At 44.5% G+C, this 16,567-nt stretch overlaps 1 protein-coding gene across 3 annotated transcripts in view; it reads left to right on the top strand.

Moving 5' to 3' along the window:
* SLC6A11 (solute carrier family 6 member 11) overlaps window positions 1-16,567 on the top strand; it is an 86,480-nt gene that overhangs the window by 57,374 nt on the left and 12,539 nt on the right. For all 3 annotated transcript variants that reach the window (XM_010409748.4, XM_010409750.3, XM_010409749.4), the window contains exon 8: window positions 11,716-11,819. In XM_010409748.4, coding sequence (XP_010408050.1) covers window positions 11,716-11,819 — 104 coding nt within the window. The remainder of the gene's footprint in view (window positions 1-11,715; window positions 11,820-16,567) is intronic.

Genomic DNA, 16,567 nt, shown 5'->3' with positions numbered 1-16,567 from the left:
GCTTGAGAAATATTTCTGCAAGGGAAAGAAGCTGATAAAGCAGTCTTTTAGTTGCATTTCTTGTTTTCATGAATTCCAATTCTGTAAAATCTAGTAAGGTAAAATCCAGGCTCCTGGAAACTGATAGGAAAATTTCCTTTGAGTTTTGTGCCCCAACATTGCAGAAGCTTCACCTGTTTGAAATGCAAAAATGTGAAAATTTTAAGCCTTCAGCAGTGAGGCAGCAGATTCTTTCTCTTCTGAGCATCCTTTCCTTTTTCTATTTTTTAAAACTGCACAGTGCTAAGTGTAGGTTTATCTTAAACAGAGAAATTTGCACATGATGAATTAGACATTAAAGATGTTCGGGGTGAAATTTGGAGCTCGAGTAGAACCTTCAGGACTTGAAGCAGTCTGGGATCTTCAGGACTCGCTGAAAATCACTGGGGCTTCCTGAAGAGCAGGAAAAACCCTGGTGGAGTGGTTTTCACTCCCCATATAAGCAACAGAGAGAAAACAGGCTCCTCTGAAGGGAGGCAACTGCAATGTTTTGGGGAAAAAACAATGCTTTTGATGTGTGACCTTCTTTGGTGGTGCACATGGTTCATTCTGCAGGCAGGAGTTCCATGTTCCCAAAATAAACTGATCCTCTGGGAGGATCTCTTGGTATCAGATATTTATACAAGGCTGAGGCTGTTTTCAATAAAAGGAAGAACTTAAATCAAAACATCCTCATGCTTCTATAGCTCTATTTTCTTCTGTTTTGAACTGTTCCTTTTGGATCCTTTGTTAGAAGTTCAGCTCATAGATAAGTATTCTTCAAGTGGCTTAAAAAGAATTCTGGAAGGTTATTATTTTTAAAGAAAGATTAAATAACGTTTCACCTGATGTTATACAACCCAAGTAGAGCTTCCTCTTCATTTCTGAGTGAAGTCTTTGCATAATGATTCGTAACCAAAACATTTCCCCTTTGCAAAGAATTCAAACATCACGGCTGAGTGCTGTGTCTGCCATCTCCACTGTTCCTCAGGCTCCAAGGATGCTGAAGGACAAACTAAAGAGAGTAAGAGGAGTTAATAAAAAGCCATTGGAGAAGGGTTTTTGTCACTGGGATATTACAATTGGGCAGATCTGTAATAAAAATTGGATGTCTTGAAGGGATCAAGTTGGTGAGAGGAGCTGGAACCCCACTACCTTTGCTAAATCTCCTCTCTCCCCCTGAAAGCCGAAAAGCCAAACCCACCCCAGAGCCCTGCTTTCTGGCAAATGTCACACAATTAGAATATTTGAAGAAAAAAGACCTTAACACCATCTTGGTTTGGATTCAGAGCAGTGCAGGAATTAATCAGGGTCACCTCTGCCATCAATGCCTCGATGCAGTTGAGTGTAAATAGTTTGGAACTCCTGTGAGTGCATTATGGTGGATGTGGGAGCTGCCAAATCTCTCATCCTGAGAGCACTCGTTGGTAGTGTTTCAGTAAAGTGGAACATTAATCAACATCCTCATTTTAAAAATTAGTTGCCTGCCCTTCCTGCATTTATTTTAAAAAATGGAGTATCTTTATTTATCACTTATAGGAAATGACATTAACAGGCCGCCTAAAAGACCTGGTAAATCCTGGTGTCTCTGGGACACTGGAAATATATGAAATATACACAGGAATACATGAAATATGAAAAGAGAAAGGAAGACAATGGTTATTCTTTGTACTTTTTCCATATCGTGCACGGAAGGAAAAAGAAATGCTTTTATTTCCAAATGCCTGAAGCTTGATAGAGTGAAAATGTAGGAGGAGGCAGAACTTTTGATGCTTTTAAGGAAGAGGGCTCCTCAGCAAACTGGACCATGGGGATGCTCAGCAGTCAGTGATTTTTTCTTCCCAGAGGGTGGGATGATTTTCCCCAGAACTCACAGGAACATCCCAGAGGAACAATGCAGAGCATCCTCCTGCCCTGAACTTGTGCACCTGAAACAAGTCAGTGAAGAAAAAGGTGCTGCTCCCCAGAGATATTGGGATTTAATGATGCTTTGCCTCTTCTCCATACTTTTAAAGAGAGATATTGTGATTAAGTATCGATACCTTTCTAAAAATATTTCCAGCTTGCCATATTCCCAAATTTAAGCTCCCAATCCACTGAAGACAATTTTATTTTCCTATACCTCAGACACAAAAGAACTGTTACAGATGCCATTTTTCCCCCCCCCAAAATCATGTTATGATAAGGATATAAATGTTTTTATATGAACTATATCTCCAGAATACTCTGTGTACCTTATACTGTCAGGCATTTCCTTACCATGTGCTCCAGAACTGAATTAATGGAAAGCTGATACCTATTTCAAGGGATTTGGAACCTGCCTTCAGAGAATGTTGTCAGGGAAGTGACTCCAAAGCCTCTGGCCTCTTCCCTGTCTCCTGTTGTGCCAGGCTGAGTGAGGTAACTTTGAGGATGAAAACTGATAAGGCCAGAATCAAAGAGAATCTCACTCTTAGGAGACTGAAACTGCAGTTTGGAAACCAAAGGCAATTTTTGGATCTCTCAGAACCCTGCTCTGGGTTCGCTTGCTGCCCTTCCCACAGCCACTCATCCTTGCTCTCTGGAGGGAGCATTCCAGCCCCAGTTTTCTCAGCCAGCACTCTGCAGTGGAGAGGGACTTTTTGGATAAAGTTTATTTCTTTTTTTTAACCCATGCACAATCACAGAGTGGTTGGGGTTGGAAGGGATCCTCTAGATCATCCAGTGCCACCCCTGCCATGGGCAGGGACACCTTCCACTGTCCCAGGCTGCTCCCAGCCCCAATGTCCAGCCTGGCCTTGGGCACTGCCAGGGATCCAGGGGCAGCCACAGCTGCTCTGGGCACCCTGTGCCAGGGCCTGCCCACCCTCACAGGGAAGGATTTCATGTCTCCTCCTCTCTGTGAACACTCTCATGGTTTATACGGTTGTATATTCTCTGTACATTGTACTGTCAGGCCTCTCCTTACCATATCTTCCAGAAGTAAAGCAGTGAAAAACTGGTACATAGTTCAAAAGATTGGCATCCTGCCCTCAGAAAATGCTGACAGGGAAGTGAATTCAAAGTCTCTGGTCTCTTCCCTGTCTCCTGTTGTGGCTGCTCCTCTTGGAATCACACCAAGGCAACCAAGATACCCCCTAAACTTCGGATTAAGGAGTGCAGGAAAGCAAACCAGTCTCATAACAAACACTATTTCCCTCATGAAAAGAAGCGAGAGGCAGGCAAAGAATTCCTTCTATACATCCCTGAAGGACCCTCAGCATGCTTTGCTCCAGCACCTGACTTTCCACGTTGGATGCCACAGGAACAAGCAACTGGTGTGGCTCCGGTGCTGAGGAAGGTCCTGTCCCATTTTAACTGGGTGGTACTTGGCTGACAACAGCCCCTGGGGAAATTAGCATCTCAATATCTGTAAAGTGATCCCAGCTATAGTGTCGGGCTCCAAAGGCAGCAATGAATAAACAAAACTCAGAGTATTTAGGTCCTGCTTCTCCCGAGTTTCCATTCTCCCAATGAATATACCGCATTCAACCCTCTGGAAGTGACATTAGCAGAAGGTAGGAGAGAGACTGCCTAGCAACCCACAGAAATCCCAAAGAGAGGTGGAAAGGAAGTGATTTTCATGTAATTATTCACCCCTACAAAAGCTGTTGTCAGGTAGACACTAGAAACATAGCTGTTTTATTCTTCCCCTAACCTACTTTGAATCTTTTGAGAATCACTACCATCAAAGAGAGGGAAAAAGAGCTTAATTCAGCCATTTTCTGCCTGGCCGTTTAAGTGGTGTTTTCCTGCTCTAATGAAGGCTCTGCTTTCAGAAGCTGTGTTGTTTAGAAAGCCCTGGGTAGTAAACTTCAGAAACAAACTCACTCCTGGGTCCAAAATGCACCATTTTTGTTGCTGCTTCCCCACAATGCACAGTTCATATTTTGTTTGGGTTTAGTTCCCCACTTAATGACATTTCCCACTGAGTCGAGAGAGATAATTTTTTTTTTTCCAAGAAGGCATTTGGGGACAGGGGACAGGGGCCAAAAAGCTTATTTATTTTAGGTAACGTGCTTGGTGCCAGGCTGCTTGGATCCAGTGGGTTTTTTCCTTTATTTTCTTCAGCCAAGCACTCCAGCTTTGCCCTCAGCCACGACTTCTTGTAGCTGAGGCTGCTTGGAGATAACTGAGGCATATTTTTGTGCTGTTCTTGCCGTCTGGATGAGCCTGGAGGAGCTGAGCATCACTTGTCCAACATCACACCAACCACTTTTACATCAATGACCGTCAGAAGCATTGCCACTTCAAGCAGCCTGAGGCGCGTCTTCAGTGCCTAGTCTGACTTACATCCTTATTTTTCTACAGTCGCACTGCTAGCATAGGTTCAATAAATGCAGAGAGGATAACAGGCATTGAAAGCTTGCTTTTAAAGGGCTGTAGTCACTGGAAAAGAAGTATATCAGCAGTAAGTTGTATCACTGCTGCAAGTGTGTTTGTTGAGGCAGCGACATCCAGAGTCGTCTGTTGTGAAGAGCATCCTAAAAATTCTCAGAGCTTTAAGCAGCATCTGTAGCTAAAGCAATATTCTGCTTTAAAATTGTATTCTTGAAGTCTGTTTTACTCACTGGGTCTTCCAAGATTCTACTTCCAAGTGGAAAGCTGTATTTTTGTACTCAGCAAAAAGATTTTCGTCAAGACCCCAGGGATTAACTGGTTTAATTTTGTGAAATAACTTATTTTTGGTCTGATTGCTAAACACCGAATGTCTTTTAAATTGACTCTGTTGAGAAGATTTGTAGCTTGTTTTTAACCAAACATATACCAAGGCTATTTTCTAGTCAAATATGAAAAACTGTACAGGTGCAATAACTGTGTTGACAATGTGGGAAAATTAAGATGATAAAGTTTATTCTTCCCTGTTTGATTTTGCCTGCAGAATTGATAGGAAGAAGATAAAATCAGTGCACTGCTAGTCAGGGAACAGCAGCATGCGTGCAAGGAATGGATTTGTTCACTTTGAACGTCTGCATCCTCCAAGTGTTTGGGTTGTTTTGCAAATGGAACAGAACCTTGACCTCTGCATTCCGTGTTTTGGCAGCTGCACAGCCCAGACATTCAGCTGATTTCTGTGTTCGCTGCTATTCAAGAAAAAATTTCACTTGATTGCAAGAGAGTGACTAGAGAGTGAATGCAAACTGGTTGGTTTTATTGTTCCTGCCTCTGCACAGAGGCTTGGGTTGGTGGCAGTGAATTGTGTTTTGCACCTTGTGCAGCAGAATCCGAAGGTGCTGCACGTTCCTGCTCAGCGGGGCCTGGGCAGATGTGGTGCCTCAGCCTCTTCTCCATCCATTCCACAAAGTGTTCTGCACTGAAAATACCCAGGCTGCATCTCTGTCTGCCTTTGGGAGGGGCTGTCACGTGAATATATAACATTTTTCAACTTGAGGAACATGGGAAGTGTTAAAAGAAGCAGCCAGGTGTAGATCTGTTGCCTTCCTCCTGGTACGTGCAGCCTATTTCTCATCCCATGCTCCCTCCTGCTGCCACACCAACAGAGGAGGCTGTGATGTGGTTGAATGTTCTTCATAATGAAAAAGCCAGGAAAAAAATCACTTTATTGGAATATGATCAGAGATAAAATGCTCAGTCCTCCACTACTGCCTACGTTAGCATTATTCCTGGAAATACATTTACATATAGACATAAAGATGGGATTCGTAGCAGAGGAGTGTAATAAAATGCAATTTAGGGAATGATTCTTTTCACTGCACATTACCCTGGTGCTGTGAAGGCACTCTGCAAGCAGCAGAATAACTTTTAGCTTCCTGGTGTCACCAAAAGTTCATCTTGGGCTAAAATTGTCCTTTATTGGAGAGAGCCGGGCTCTAAGGCTGGGAAAAGGAGTGTTGCAAATAGACAATGGTAAACTCTCTGTGTGGGGAGCTTCAGCGAGGTCAGAACGTCCTGGTGGGATGTGTTTCTCCGTATGGGTGAACCCTGAGCTGCGTGTGAAGCCTCACACAGCACGAGCACCTCGTGTTTGCTGTGGGGTGACAACAGAAATCCCCCCTGGTTTTCAATCCCAGCTCCTCCCAGTCAGGTGCTCCAGCTGGGCACTGAAAGCAGCTGGAATGATCCACTGAGAGAAAAGAACTTCCCAGGATATTGGAGATGAAAGCAAAGGGTGAAATTGGGACTTTGGCTTCTTCCCAAACCTATTAGAAACTGCATTTTTTTTATCCTGGCTTTTTTTAGCATTTATTTTGGGCTTTCCTATAGTTTATGTCAGAAATTATTCTGAGATGTTGTGGCAGTGCTTGAGCCACTCTGACCTCATTCCAGAGGACCAGAAGGAAGCCTTTGTTAGGAAGAGGTCTGGCAGGTACTTTTGAAATGCTCTGATTCTCCAAAAGCTTCATTAGTGCTCATAATTAAACCTGGTGCTAATGGCCCCGTGTCTGATGGGGTCACTCTTTAAGTGCAGGTGTTGCTTCAAGGTCAAGACCTCACATTCTGATGGTTTCTTACAGTCCTGTCATACCTAAACCTATCTGGCAACAGGTTCTTTTATTCAGGCATTTGTGATAAAATTCTGCAACTCTACTTGAAATTTCATTTATTATCTCCTGACAGCACAGGCTTTATTTTTCAAATTCTCATTTGAAACTGAAGGCAGTCTGCTTTTTAAAATACAAACACTGCTGAGATTCATCAAAAAGTAATGAGTAATTGAAATTAAAAGAAAACCTGGAGTGATTGCTCATTCTCTGATAACAAAATGGGAAATAAATGACTGCCAGCATTTGGAACATCGTGTTTTAAAGAGCAGGCACAGCTTTTAAGTGGTCTGGGAGCTCTCCCATATCTCAGACAGTTTCATGATGGGGTTGTCATTAACCACTCTGGAATTAGGGATGCTTTGAGCTTTGGTGTTCAAGCTCACTGTTGAGAATGAGAAAGAAAAAAAAAAAAAGGATATTTATGATGCTACACCCATGGGATGCAGATTCCAGCCAGTGTGAAATTAATGCCCTTGGTTTTGACAGGAATACTCAAAGGAAGCAAACAGAGCTGTGTGGGCTGTAGGAAAAGCCAGGGCCAGACAGAAAAGCAATATATTCCTGTTATTTACTGGGGGAATCCTCCTGGTGCTCCGTTGCTGTTCCTGTTTACGTGGGGACACTGGGATGTGGCAGCTCCTTCAGCTCAGCCCTTGCATTGAAGCCCCGAGCTGTCACCTGAGCCCCTGGGGTGTAAAATGAGCCCTCTCCGGTGACAACAGAATGTATTTTCTTTTTTTAAAAAGACCTTCCTATCTTTTAGGAGGATCAGACTGAAAATAGCTGCCTGATCCTCCCATGATCCCCAGACATGGAACAGTTTTACACCTTTTGGGTTATTCAGCTGTTTGTCATGGCTCTAAAAGCTCATGGAAGTGCCAGCTAAAGTCAGTCTTCCTGCATTCACGGGAGGGTTTCATAACAGCTGCAAATCCAAAATATATCCAGAGAGCACAGGAAGTAAAGGGAAGGTACAAAGTTAGAAACCCCTGGAATTCAGAGCTATTCCTTCAGGTGAGCACCATTGTTTTTCATTCCATGCATTATGAAAATAATCAACACCAACACGTCACAGGTTTTCCCTCAGGTCTCTGCTTTGTTCAGGCACTAAGCTCATCTCAGGACAGTTATGCAATATTTCGTTTTATCCCTCTCACTCCTTGCTTGGCCCTCTAAATTCACTGCATGGGGCTTGAGCATCACCAAAGAAAAAATGGCTCAGCCTTGCAAAAGGACTTATTTCTGCACTGGTCACGTGCTGCAGAAATGTGGGTTATTTTATTTTCAGTATATGGCATGAGCCCATCCTACTGACAGAAAGACATTTATACTGAGACTGAAACGAGGGGCTGCCACTCTTTTGGGGATTTTCAGTTTGAAATTGGGGTTTTTTAGTTGTTCAAGAAGTGACTTTAATTCACTTTATCTGCAACAGTGAGTGCCCAGTCACTTTGTCCTTCACTTTGGACACCCATTAGAGGATAGCCAAGTTAAGAAACACGTGAGAAAAGGTTGCCTGAAGTGATTTATGGACATAACATCCCTTAGAAACTTTATAGCAGGGACATGAAAAGGACCTAATTCTCCAGAGCAGGGTTCTGTTGTCTGCACTACAGCGCATCCCCCTTCTTTCTTCCTTATCCTGCTTTCACTGCAGGAGCTACAAAGGAGGCAAGGCATCCTCCAGACAGCAGCATCCTGTGTTTGTCCAGCTCAATTCATCTCCCTGGGCACAGAAAGCACTCATGGAAGTGAAGATTGTGTCCTGCACCTGCCACAAGAAGGCCAAGTTAAGGTTACCCAGACAGACTTAAAGTGTGGGTATGGCCAACTTTTGAGAGCTGGACTTTGCCAAGCAGCACTTTCCATTTTTAGTAGAAAATGCTCCTGTTTATTGTTTTGTGGGATTGTTTGTACCAACAGGAGTTATCAGCTGAGGCTGCTGTGTGAGAGCTCATGGTGTGAGGCAGGAAAGCTGTTGCTGGAGTGTGGGAATGCCCTGGAGTGGGGATCAGGGCTCTGCTTTCCCTTCCCGCTCACAAGATGGGAAGATTCACAGCCTCTCACCCTCCTGCCTCATTCCTGCTGGGAGAAAGCAGGGATGCCGTGGAGTTACATCCCCTTCTCCTTTTGGGAACAGAGCTCATCACAGGGGCTTGGGGAAGGCACTGATTCCTGTCCAGGAAGGAGCTGGAGCAGTGGCTGTGCTGTGTGCTCAGCACTCCACCCGGCTGGAGGATAAAACTGTAACGGGGAAAAAAAGCACAACACAGGAGATACAAAGGTCCTGTCCTTTGGCACTGGGATTTTTCAAATATTAGGGTCAGTTACCAAAGGTTTTGTACTTTAATTTTAATCTTGTTTGGCATGGAAACATTTTACATGTGATTAAAAAAGCTGACAAAGGCTTAGCTCCATCCTTTAAAGTAGGAGCTGGTAGAAACTATAAAACAGTTCCAATCCCAAGTGTGTGAGTGCTAAATTGAATTAATTAGCAGTGACCAAAGGGTTTTCAAGGTGCACAGTTCATAAAGCACAGACAGGGTGTTCTCTGGTCCAGGTCCTTTCCTCTGGACTTTACTCATGCCAGAAAAGTATTGAGCTGTGTCACCTTTCAGACAAATGTCCTCTTTAGTCCCAGCTGCTGCCCCAGGGTTGCTGGCAGTGTCCTCTGTGTCCCTGCCCTTCAGAATGTCATTGTTCTGCAGAACCGTGCTACCTTCATTCCATGGAAAAGCTTCTGGTCTAAGGCAGACTCAGCGCTCTCAGAAATAACCCATAATGGTTTTGTGGCCGTGGGCTGGGTGGGTGGCACCTGGATGGCACCTGGATGTGGGATTGGTGTCTACAAGGGCCCATCTGTGCCCACCACAAGTTGGAATGAGAACAATTCCCCTGAGGTGCATTTTGTGAATGGCTAAACTGGGGTCACATAGACTCATAAACAATGTGGGGAGCTCACCAGATTCCCCAGCCATGACCTGAGCACTGCAGTCCAAGGATAGATGTCAAATGGTTCCTCGCTGTTGGAGCAAGGAGATGGAGAACTGATCTGAAATGTCACCTGCATGGCTTGGAAATGTTGGCATGTCTGGCAAAAATCCAGCTCTTGTGTTTTTTCAGCTACCAGCAATCTAATCTACCTGGGAGTTCTAAATTTATGTTCCTTTTGCCACTTTGCTGATCACTTTTTGCCATTTTAGAAACCTGAACAAATTAAATGTCCCTGGTCCTCTGAGTGTACAACCCAAAAGAGGCTATACTGATTGTATTATTCCATTCAGTAGATAAAATTGCTCTCCATTCCTGTTTAAACATCAGCCCTAAGTTCTGGGGGAATTTCCAGACTGATGCCATAGAGTGCAACAAAAACTCTCTTCAGTCTGATTCCAGTTTTACAGAATATGTGAATATTTCTGTGCAGATGTTTCTCATAAAGTGTTTGTCACTTTTTAGGCTGATTCACCGTGGGCTGCCACAGTCTTTGTTTTCTCTGAAGGAAATAGCATCACTTGTGGCCAGAGTTTGATCTGCTTTTCTGTCTGGGAACACAGGACCTCCAGAGGGATTTGCTCTCTGCTCCTCTGCTCGAGCAGCTCTGGAGCTCCTCTCTTCCAGCACAGCTCTCGTTTGCCCCCACTTCCACCAGGACTGGCATTCCAAGGAATAATCAGCCTCGTGGGAGCTGTGCCAGCAGGAAGGGCTGTTGCTCCTCTGAATGCTCTACCCTCCCCTGCAACTGTGGAAGGGCAGGAAGGGAAGGATCCGTGTGCTGATCCAGTTTCCCAGCTTTTGCCTGGGCCCCAGAAGATGGTGCATTTTCAGCTGACCCATGCTCCTTCCAGCTTTTTGGGAGCTTCCAGTCTTGTTAAAGAGCCTGTCTGTCAAAAGCCTCTCCGTGTGCAGCTTTTCCTCAGCGATGGTGCAGCTCTGGGATGAAACCAGCTGTGTCTTATTCAGGGTGACAGCAGTGAAACCCTTTAAGCCACTGATGTAAATCAAATGTGATCTTAATGTTATTTCTAAACAGAAACACTCAACAGCTCCAGAGAGCAAGGTCTCACTTGATCACATGTTAAACAAGCACATCCCCTTCGTGTGTTCAGGAGGGTTTGATGGCTGTTGTTAGTCCTGAAATCCTTCCCTGTGTTGCCTCTTCCCTGGCTCCAACCTCGGCAGGGAATGGCCTCACAGCCACTGCCTCTGGTTAGCAGTCAGGGTTAGGTGCTTTGATTGCTCTGCTTTAACAAAGAACTTCAAGAGATCATTTTTCCCAGGAAAACGGGAGCAGGATTTTACTGTATTGGAAATCATAATGCAGCTGTGTGGGTTTGGGTTCTCCACATCACTCCCTTGGAAAAGCCAAGGCTTCAAGGGGTACCTTCAGGTCCAGTGGGAACACACCCACACTGGTCAAGTGAAATAAATTGCTTTATTGCAACACTTTTAAAGCAAGGTGAACCTACCCGTTAATATTCTGAGGTTGCTGTGAGGAGAAGAATCTCACTGTGTCAACTCACGCTTTCTTCTTCTTTTCTCTGATTTAGAATTAAGTGTTTGCATCACTGTAGGATGTAAATGTTCCCACAATGATATTACAAAGCTACTGACTTGTTGAGCTCCACAGAACCTTTTCTTGATTGTATGGTGACCAGCACTATAACTTTGTACTTGTTGGATCCGTTGACTATTGCTAAAAAATCCTTTCCCTGGATAAGTGATCCTTTCTTTCCCCAGCTTAATTTATGTGCTATCTAGGAGTGGCTCATTTTGCCTTCAGAGCATTTATTCACACTGAGTTTTTAAGTTTGAATGAATAACAATCCTACTGGAGTGAGATAAATGCAGATGATTTTATTTAGGCTGCAGTTACTGACACCATATAAAAGCCATTAAAGAATTTAATGGGTGAGGTTCTCTAGGAATTTTGTCTTCCCTTTCTACTTTAGGCTGAGCCTGTAAAGATCAGCTGAGCTACTCCTCGTTTACACCCTTGGGATGGGGAGGGGGATTTCACTCTCAGCATGTTTTTCTTTTGAGGTTGTGATTTGTGAAAGGTTTGCCAGACTCTGTTGACCTGCAGAGCCTCCTCTGTGGATTTGCAGCCGATATTTGGCACGAGGGTGACTTCTCCTGGCTGCTTTCTGAAGCCCTCCCTGTTCTCTGTCTGCAGGTGTGGGTGGATGCTGGCACACAGATCTTTTTCTCCTACGCCATCTGCTTGGGGTGCCTGACAGCCCTGGGGAGCTACAACAACTACAACAACAACTGCTACAGGTAACACCTGCCACGCTGCAGTTCTGCTTTTGGGGGGCAATTTGCAGGGGTGGAAGTGACCATGCACTGAGCTTCACTTGGAATCCCTTCTCTTTTCCTTTTCCATGGATAACCATAAGCCCACGCACGTGTTTTCATAGGACAGAGACCTGTAATGTTTCTTGGTACTGCCCCAGAGGAACTCTGCTCCAAAATGTGGTGTTTTCATCCCTTTTTGGGCATATCTGACCCTTGCACAGCCCCTCAGTATGCACAGGGATACCAATCTCATGCAAAAATACAGAATTTCAGACAGGTATAATTGCATGTGTGCGCATTATTTAAGCTGCTCTTTAAAAAAATACTACCAAAAAATTGTCATTAAAAATCACCTCAGTTTGGTCCACGCCCTGACTGTCACTTGTCCCCATTTTTTGGGGAAGTTTGCAGGCCCTAGCCCAGAGGGAATGGGCAGCACATCATGGCTTATCTCTGTATTCCCAAGGAGGGAATGGCTGATGACTTCAGGAGGTTTTAATCTCCCCTGAATCAATGCCCAAAGGATATGACTTGCACAAAATCCTCATTTCATGGTACTGGTGTGGGCAGCAAGATGAGCTTTACTCTTTTCTTCTGGAATCCATGGTTATTGAATCAGATTTCCTACAATTCCTACAAGGACAGTTTGGTTGTAGTGACTCCATTAAGATCTCCAGGTGGAGAATTAAAATTTCATGTTTCTGTAAAGGAAATAACACAGTCCAAAAGTGAAAGAACCCCAAAAAACCATCCCCAAACCTCCCAAAAATATTTAACTCTAAATTACAGTTTTACTTGGACAGCTCAGGAGGCAGTTTTAGGAAATGCCTCCTTCTTTCCATGTCTGAGCAAGACAAAATCTTCTCCTGCAGAAAGGGATGTGAGTCCCCTACAACCTTCACAGCCACCCCACAGAGCATTGTTAATGAACCTTTTCCCTGATTAGCACAAGTGATGCTTTAGCAAGGACACCACTCCCTTTCCTCTCTTACTCAGCTTTATTTCTATTTCTTTCCAGTTGTATCCCAACTAGAAATTGTCACTGCCTCGAGGAGTGCAGGAATGCTTTTCCTGAGGTTTTGTAACCCGCTGCAAAAAGCAGGAGTTTGGATGTGTGTGCTTGTGGAATTTTCCTTCCTTCCTTCCCTCTGACCAGGGAGCTCAGCTTGTGCAGCTCTGCTCTAAAGCTCCCGAGCAGGATGCTGCAGCAGAACACCTTTCACTGCATCCAGGCTCCACAGTCCCCCTCACAAAACATTTCCCAAGTTTTCCAGCTGGGTAGTAGATGTTAATATATCCTGACAGGAGTCTGAGGGAAGGAGTGGTGCAGGGAAGTGCAGAACGTGGCTGAGCTGAGCAGGGCAAGACATAAACAGAGCTGTGATGTGGAAAGCACAATTTTGTATTCTAACCAGAGCTTTAAAAAAATAAAAACAAGCTGGGGGTTTGCCTCCTGCAACCCCCACAGTCTGATCATAACATCGACTTTTTTCTGCTCTGGTTTGCTCTTTTTTTTCCTGAGGGAAAATTGCAGTGGAATATAATGGCAAGAGGTATTTCAGTGGGAAATGGGAAAATCTGGATGGCACGTGGGTCTTGTGAATTTAAGATTTAAACCTGATTTAATTCATTAACCTCATAAATGAATTGCAAAAGTCACTTCATACCTTTGAATAGGAAATTAGTTTTTATTATCCTTATGTGCATTTCATAGAAAAACATAAATACAGCTCCTCCCTGGATGTCCCAGAGTTTCTATCCAGAGTGATTCCTCTGAGAAGATGGAAGGCCTGGCAGTGCCTTCAGCAGGCAGTGTTTCCCCACAGGGATAAAAGACAGGTGTACTGATGTTCCCTCTAATTTTTATCAAGCTCAGAAACCCAAATGCACTCCCAGGTACAAGTCCGGGGTCAGCTCCCCTGTTCCCACTGTGAGGCAGGAGATAAAGGAGTGATTTCACACATGGACAAAACTTTTAAGACCTGAGGATTTGTCCTTTGTCAAGTTTCTAGTCTAGGAGGAAAAGAGAAATGGGAATTGGTGTTGATGGGATCCATAAAGGGAAGGAAGGGACTGGAGGGATGCCAGGGGCTCTGTGGGCTTGGAGAAGCTCCTTAAGGAAGGCAGGATGAATTTCCACAAGTGTCCTGCCTGTCAGGCAGGGAGAGGAGAAGTGATGCACATCTTGAATTATTCAGGTGATTGGTAGGAGTTTAATTTGGAAGAATGTGAAGTTTTCATAAAAATGTGAAGTTTTCCTTTCACTTGACATCAGTCAGGGCTTCATCCAGGCTCTGGTGCCCTCCTGCCAAGGGTGCGCATAAAAAATTCATGTTGTCTTCCCGACGGTTCTTGAGCATTTGTGTTTTAAAACTCATTGGTTTCACAATCAATGGATCCAGATCCCCCTTCCAGTTTTTCTTCCCAGAGCAGAGAAAAAAGACTGGACTACAGGTTGCTTCTGCCTGTGGCATAAAAGCCAGGAGTTGGGGAGTTGGTGGAGTTCCTGCAAAGACAAAGGAAGGGAATTGCAGGTTATATTTTTATTGGGGTCCCCAGAGGAGCTGTGTTCCATCTGTGGGTGAAATGATTCAGCCAGGGTGGTGTTATCTGAAAAGAACAGGCTCCTCACCGGCTGGAGGGGATGAAAATCCTCTTTTCCCCATTTCCTTGGAGAAAGGTGTGTTTATTCTGCAGGTAGTTTGTACCCCAGTGCTGTGGTTTGCCAAACCTCCCTGAGAGTGGAGATCCCTGGGATGCTCTTGTTCTGTGGGATTGTCCAGCTGGGCTCTGCCCCTGGACCTGCTTCAAGAGGGAGCAGCTGACCCTGCCAGGGGCTCCAGCCTTTATATCCCATTCAGGAACCAGCAGCTCTCAAGTACTCTGAGCCACAGCATTCCTCAGAAGGAAATATCTGGTTGTTCAGGCTGCATTTGAAGCAGGGAATTACCTAAACCAAATCTTATCTGAAGAAAACAGCCTGTGCCCAGTAGAGGCATCATCTGGCTGCATCCCCCCCCAGCAGTGTCTCCCTTTCCCCCCACCAGAGGGTTATAAAATTCATCTTTCTGACCTCTCTTATCGACAGGGTTTCATCACAGTTTTAATTTCTCGGTGTCGAACTCACCAGCTCCTGGGGTGAGAGTCCCTCCAGAGCTCTCCAGAGCTGAAATGCACTGAGAAGGTTGGGAAGGGGCTGGTTTTTCATTTTTTGTTTCTCTGCAAAGCACAAAGGCCTCTGGGCTCCTCAGTCCTTTCTTTTGGATTGCTGTTTTGCTTTAAAACATCCAAAGTGTAGAACTGGCCTGGCTGGGCAAAACCACAGGAAGAATTTCATATGAAAAACAAATAAATAAAGGTTGCAATTGTATTTTCAGCAAGTATTTCACTGCAAATGAACAGAGAGAGAGTCCAGGCATGAAAGAAGTGTGAACATCACTGCCCTTGTCCCTGTCTGAATCTTCATTACAAATGGGAATATTCACTTTTTTTCATTACTGGGCAAATTTTAGCAATTTGTAGATGATGTGCCACAGAGATTAATTTTACTCTGAAATGATTGAAACGATGAAAACATAAAACCTTCCCAAAATAATAGCTAAAATTAAGTACAGCTGAGGTGATGAGAGGGCGCCGAAGCCTCCCATGGCCCAGAGGCTCAGCTGATCCCTGGATTTGCAGCTCAGGAGTGTCAGGCTCCCTGCCAGGGAATGTGTGTGCCTGGTGCTCAGGTGAGTCCCAGTGGTGGCAGAAGAGTTTGGGACAGATGTGGGAGATAGTGCAGGGCTCATTGGTGAAGGAACAAGGTGCTGAAACTGGTCACCTCACTTTCAGCTCCAAAAACTGATGAGGTGATGTTACAGGATAAGAATACTAAATGAGACAAGCAGCAAAACAGGGAGATTAGCAGAGAAGTTTTGAGGGAATGAATAAAGCAGGAATTGTCTCTGATTCTCAGCACCAAATCTGTGACAAAGATGTGATCCACGACTGAATTAGTGCAGCTGTGGATTCAGAACCTGCTGGATTTTATAGGGTCCTTTCTTCTCATGAAAACTTGCACAAGAATTTGCTTCAGAGCCACAGTGGGATGGGGATTAAGGGATGGGCTCAAGACAGCTCCAGGCTTGCCTTGTGTTTCAGTGGGATAGAACCCTAATTTCTTTCAGACATCTGGGTTAGATTATTACTTTCTCTAGTACACAGCTGTCTCTCATGGCAAACAGTCTTAAAGGAGTGGCTGTCAGGATAAATCATCACTGCCTCCTCATCTGTCATGCCTGGAGAGCTGTCAGAGCAGCATGAACAATGAGATTTCCCTGGGCTCTGGGGAAATTCACACCTTTCTGCAAGAGGATCTTCCCTTTCTCTAAAGTGATTTACTCTTGTGACGTTTCTGGGCAAAGAAATCCTTCCTCACCTTGGCCTTGTCGTGGTTTGAAGTGTGGGATGTGTTTGTCTGAGGGATCACTGTCCCTGCAATGCCTTTGCCTATTTTAGGCACTTTTTTAGGTGTGCACACACTTCCTAGATTCTGTACAGTGCTTTTCATTCCCACAGCCCCTTAAATATGTCTCTAAACCAAACTGGAGCTGTATTTTACACGGATATATTTTGTCAATATTCTGTAGCTGGGATAGAAGGAGATGAGCTCTGACCATAGGATAGTTTTTATCCCCAGGAAACAAATGATACCATTTTTATCAAGTTTATAAATGAGTTCACACCCT

Source organism: Corvus cornix, chromosome 12 (assembly GCF_000738735.6).
Source record: "Corvus cornix cornix isolate S_Up_H32 chromosome 12, ASM73873v5, whole genome shotgun sequence".
In the NCBI taxonomy this organism is placed as follows: Eukaryota; Metazoa; Chordata; class Aves; order Passeriformes; family Corvidae; genus Corvus; species Corvus cornix.
Note: the sequence above shows the minus strand (reverse complement) of the source record. Positions and strands in the feature narration are given on the sequence as shown.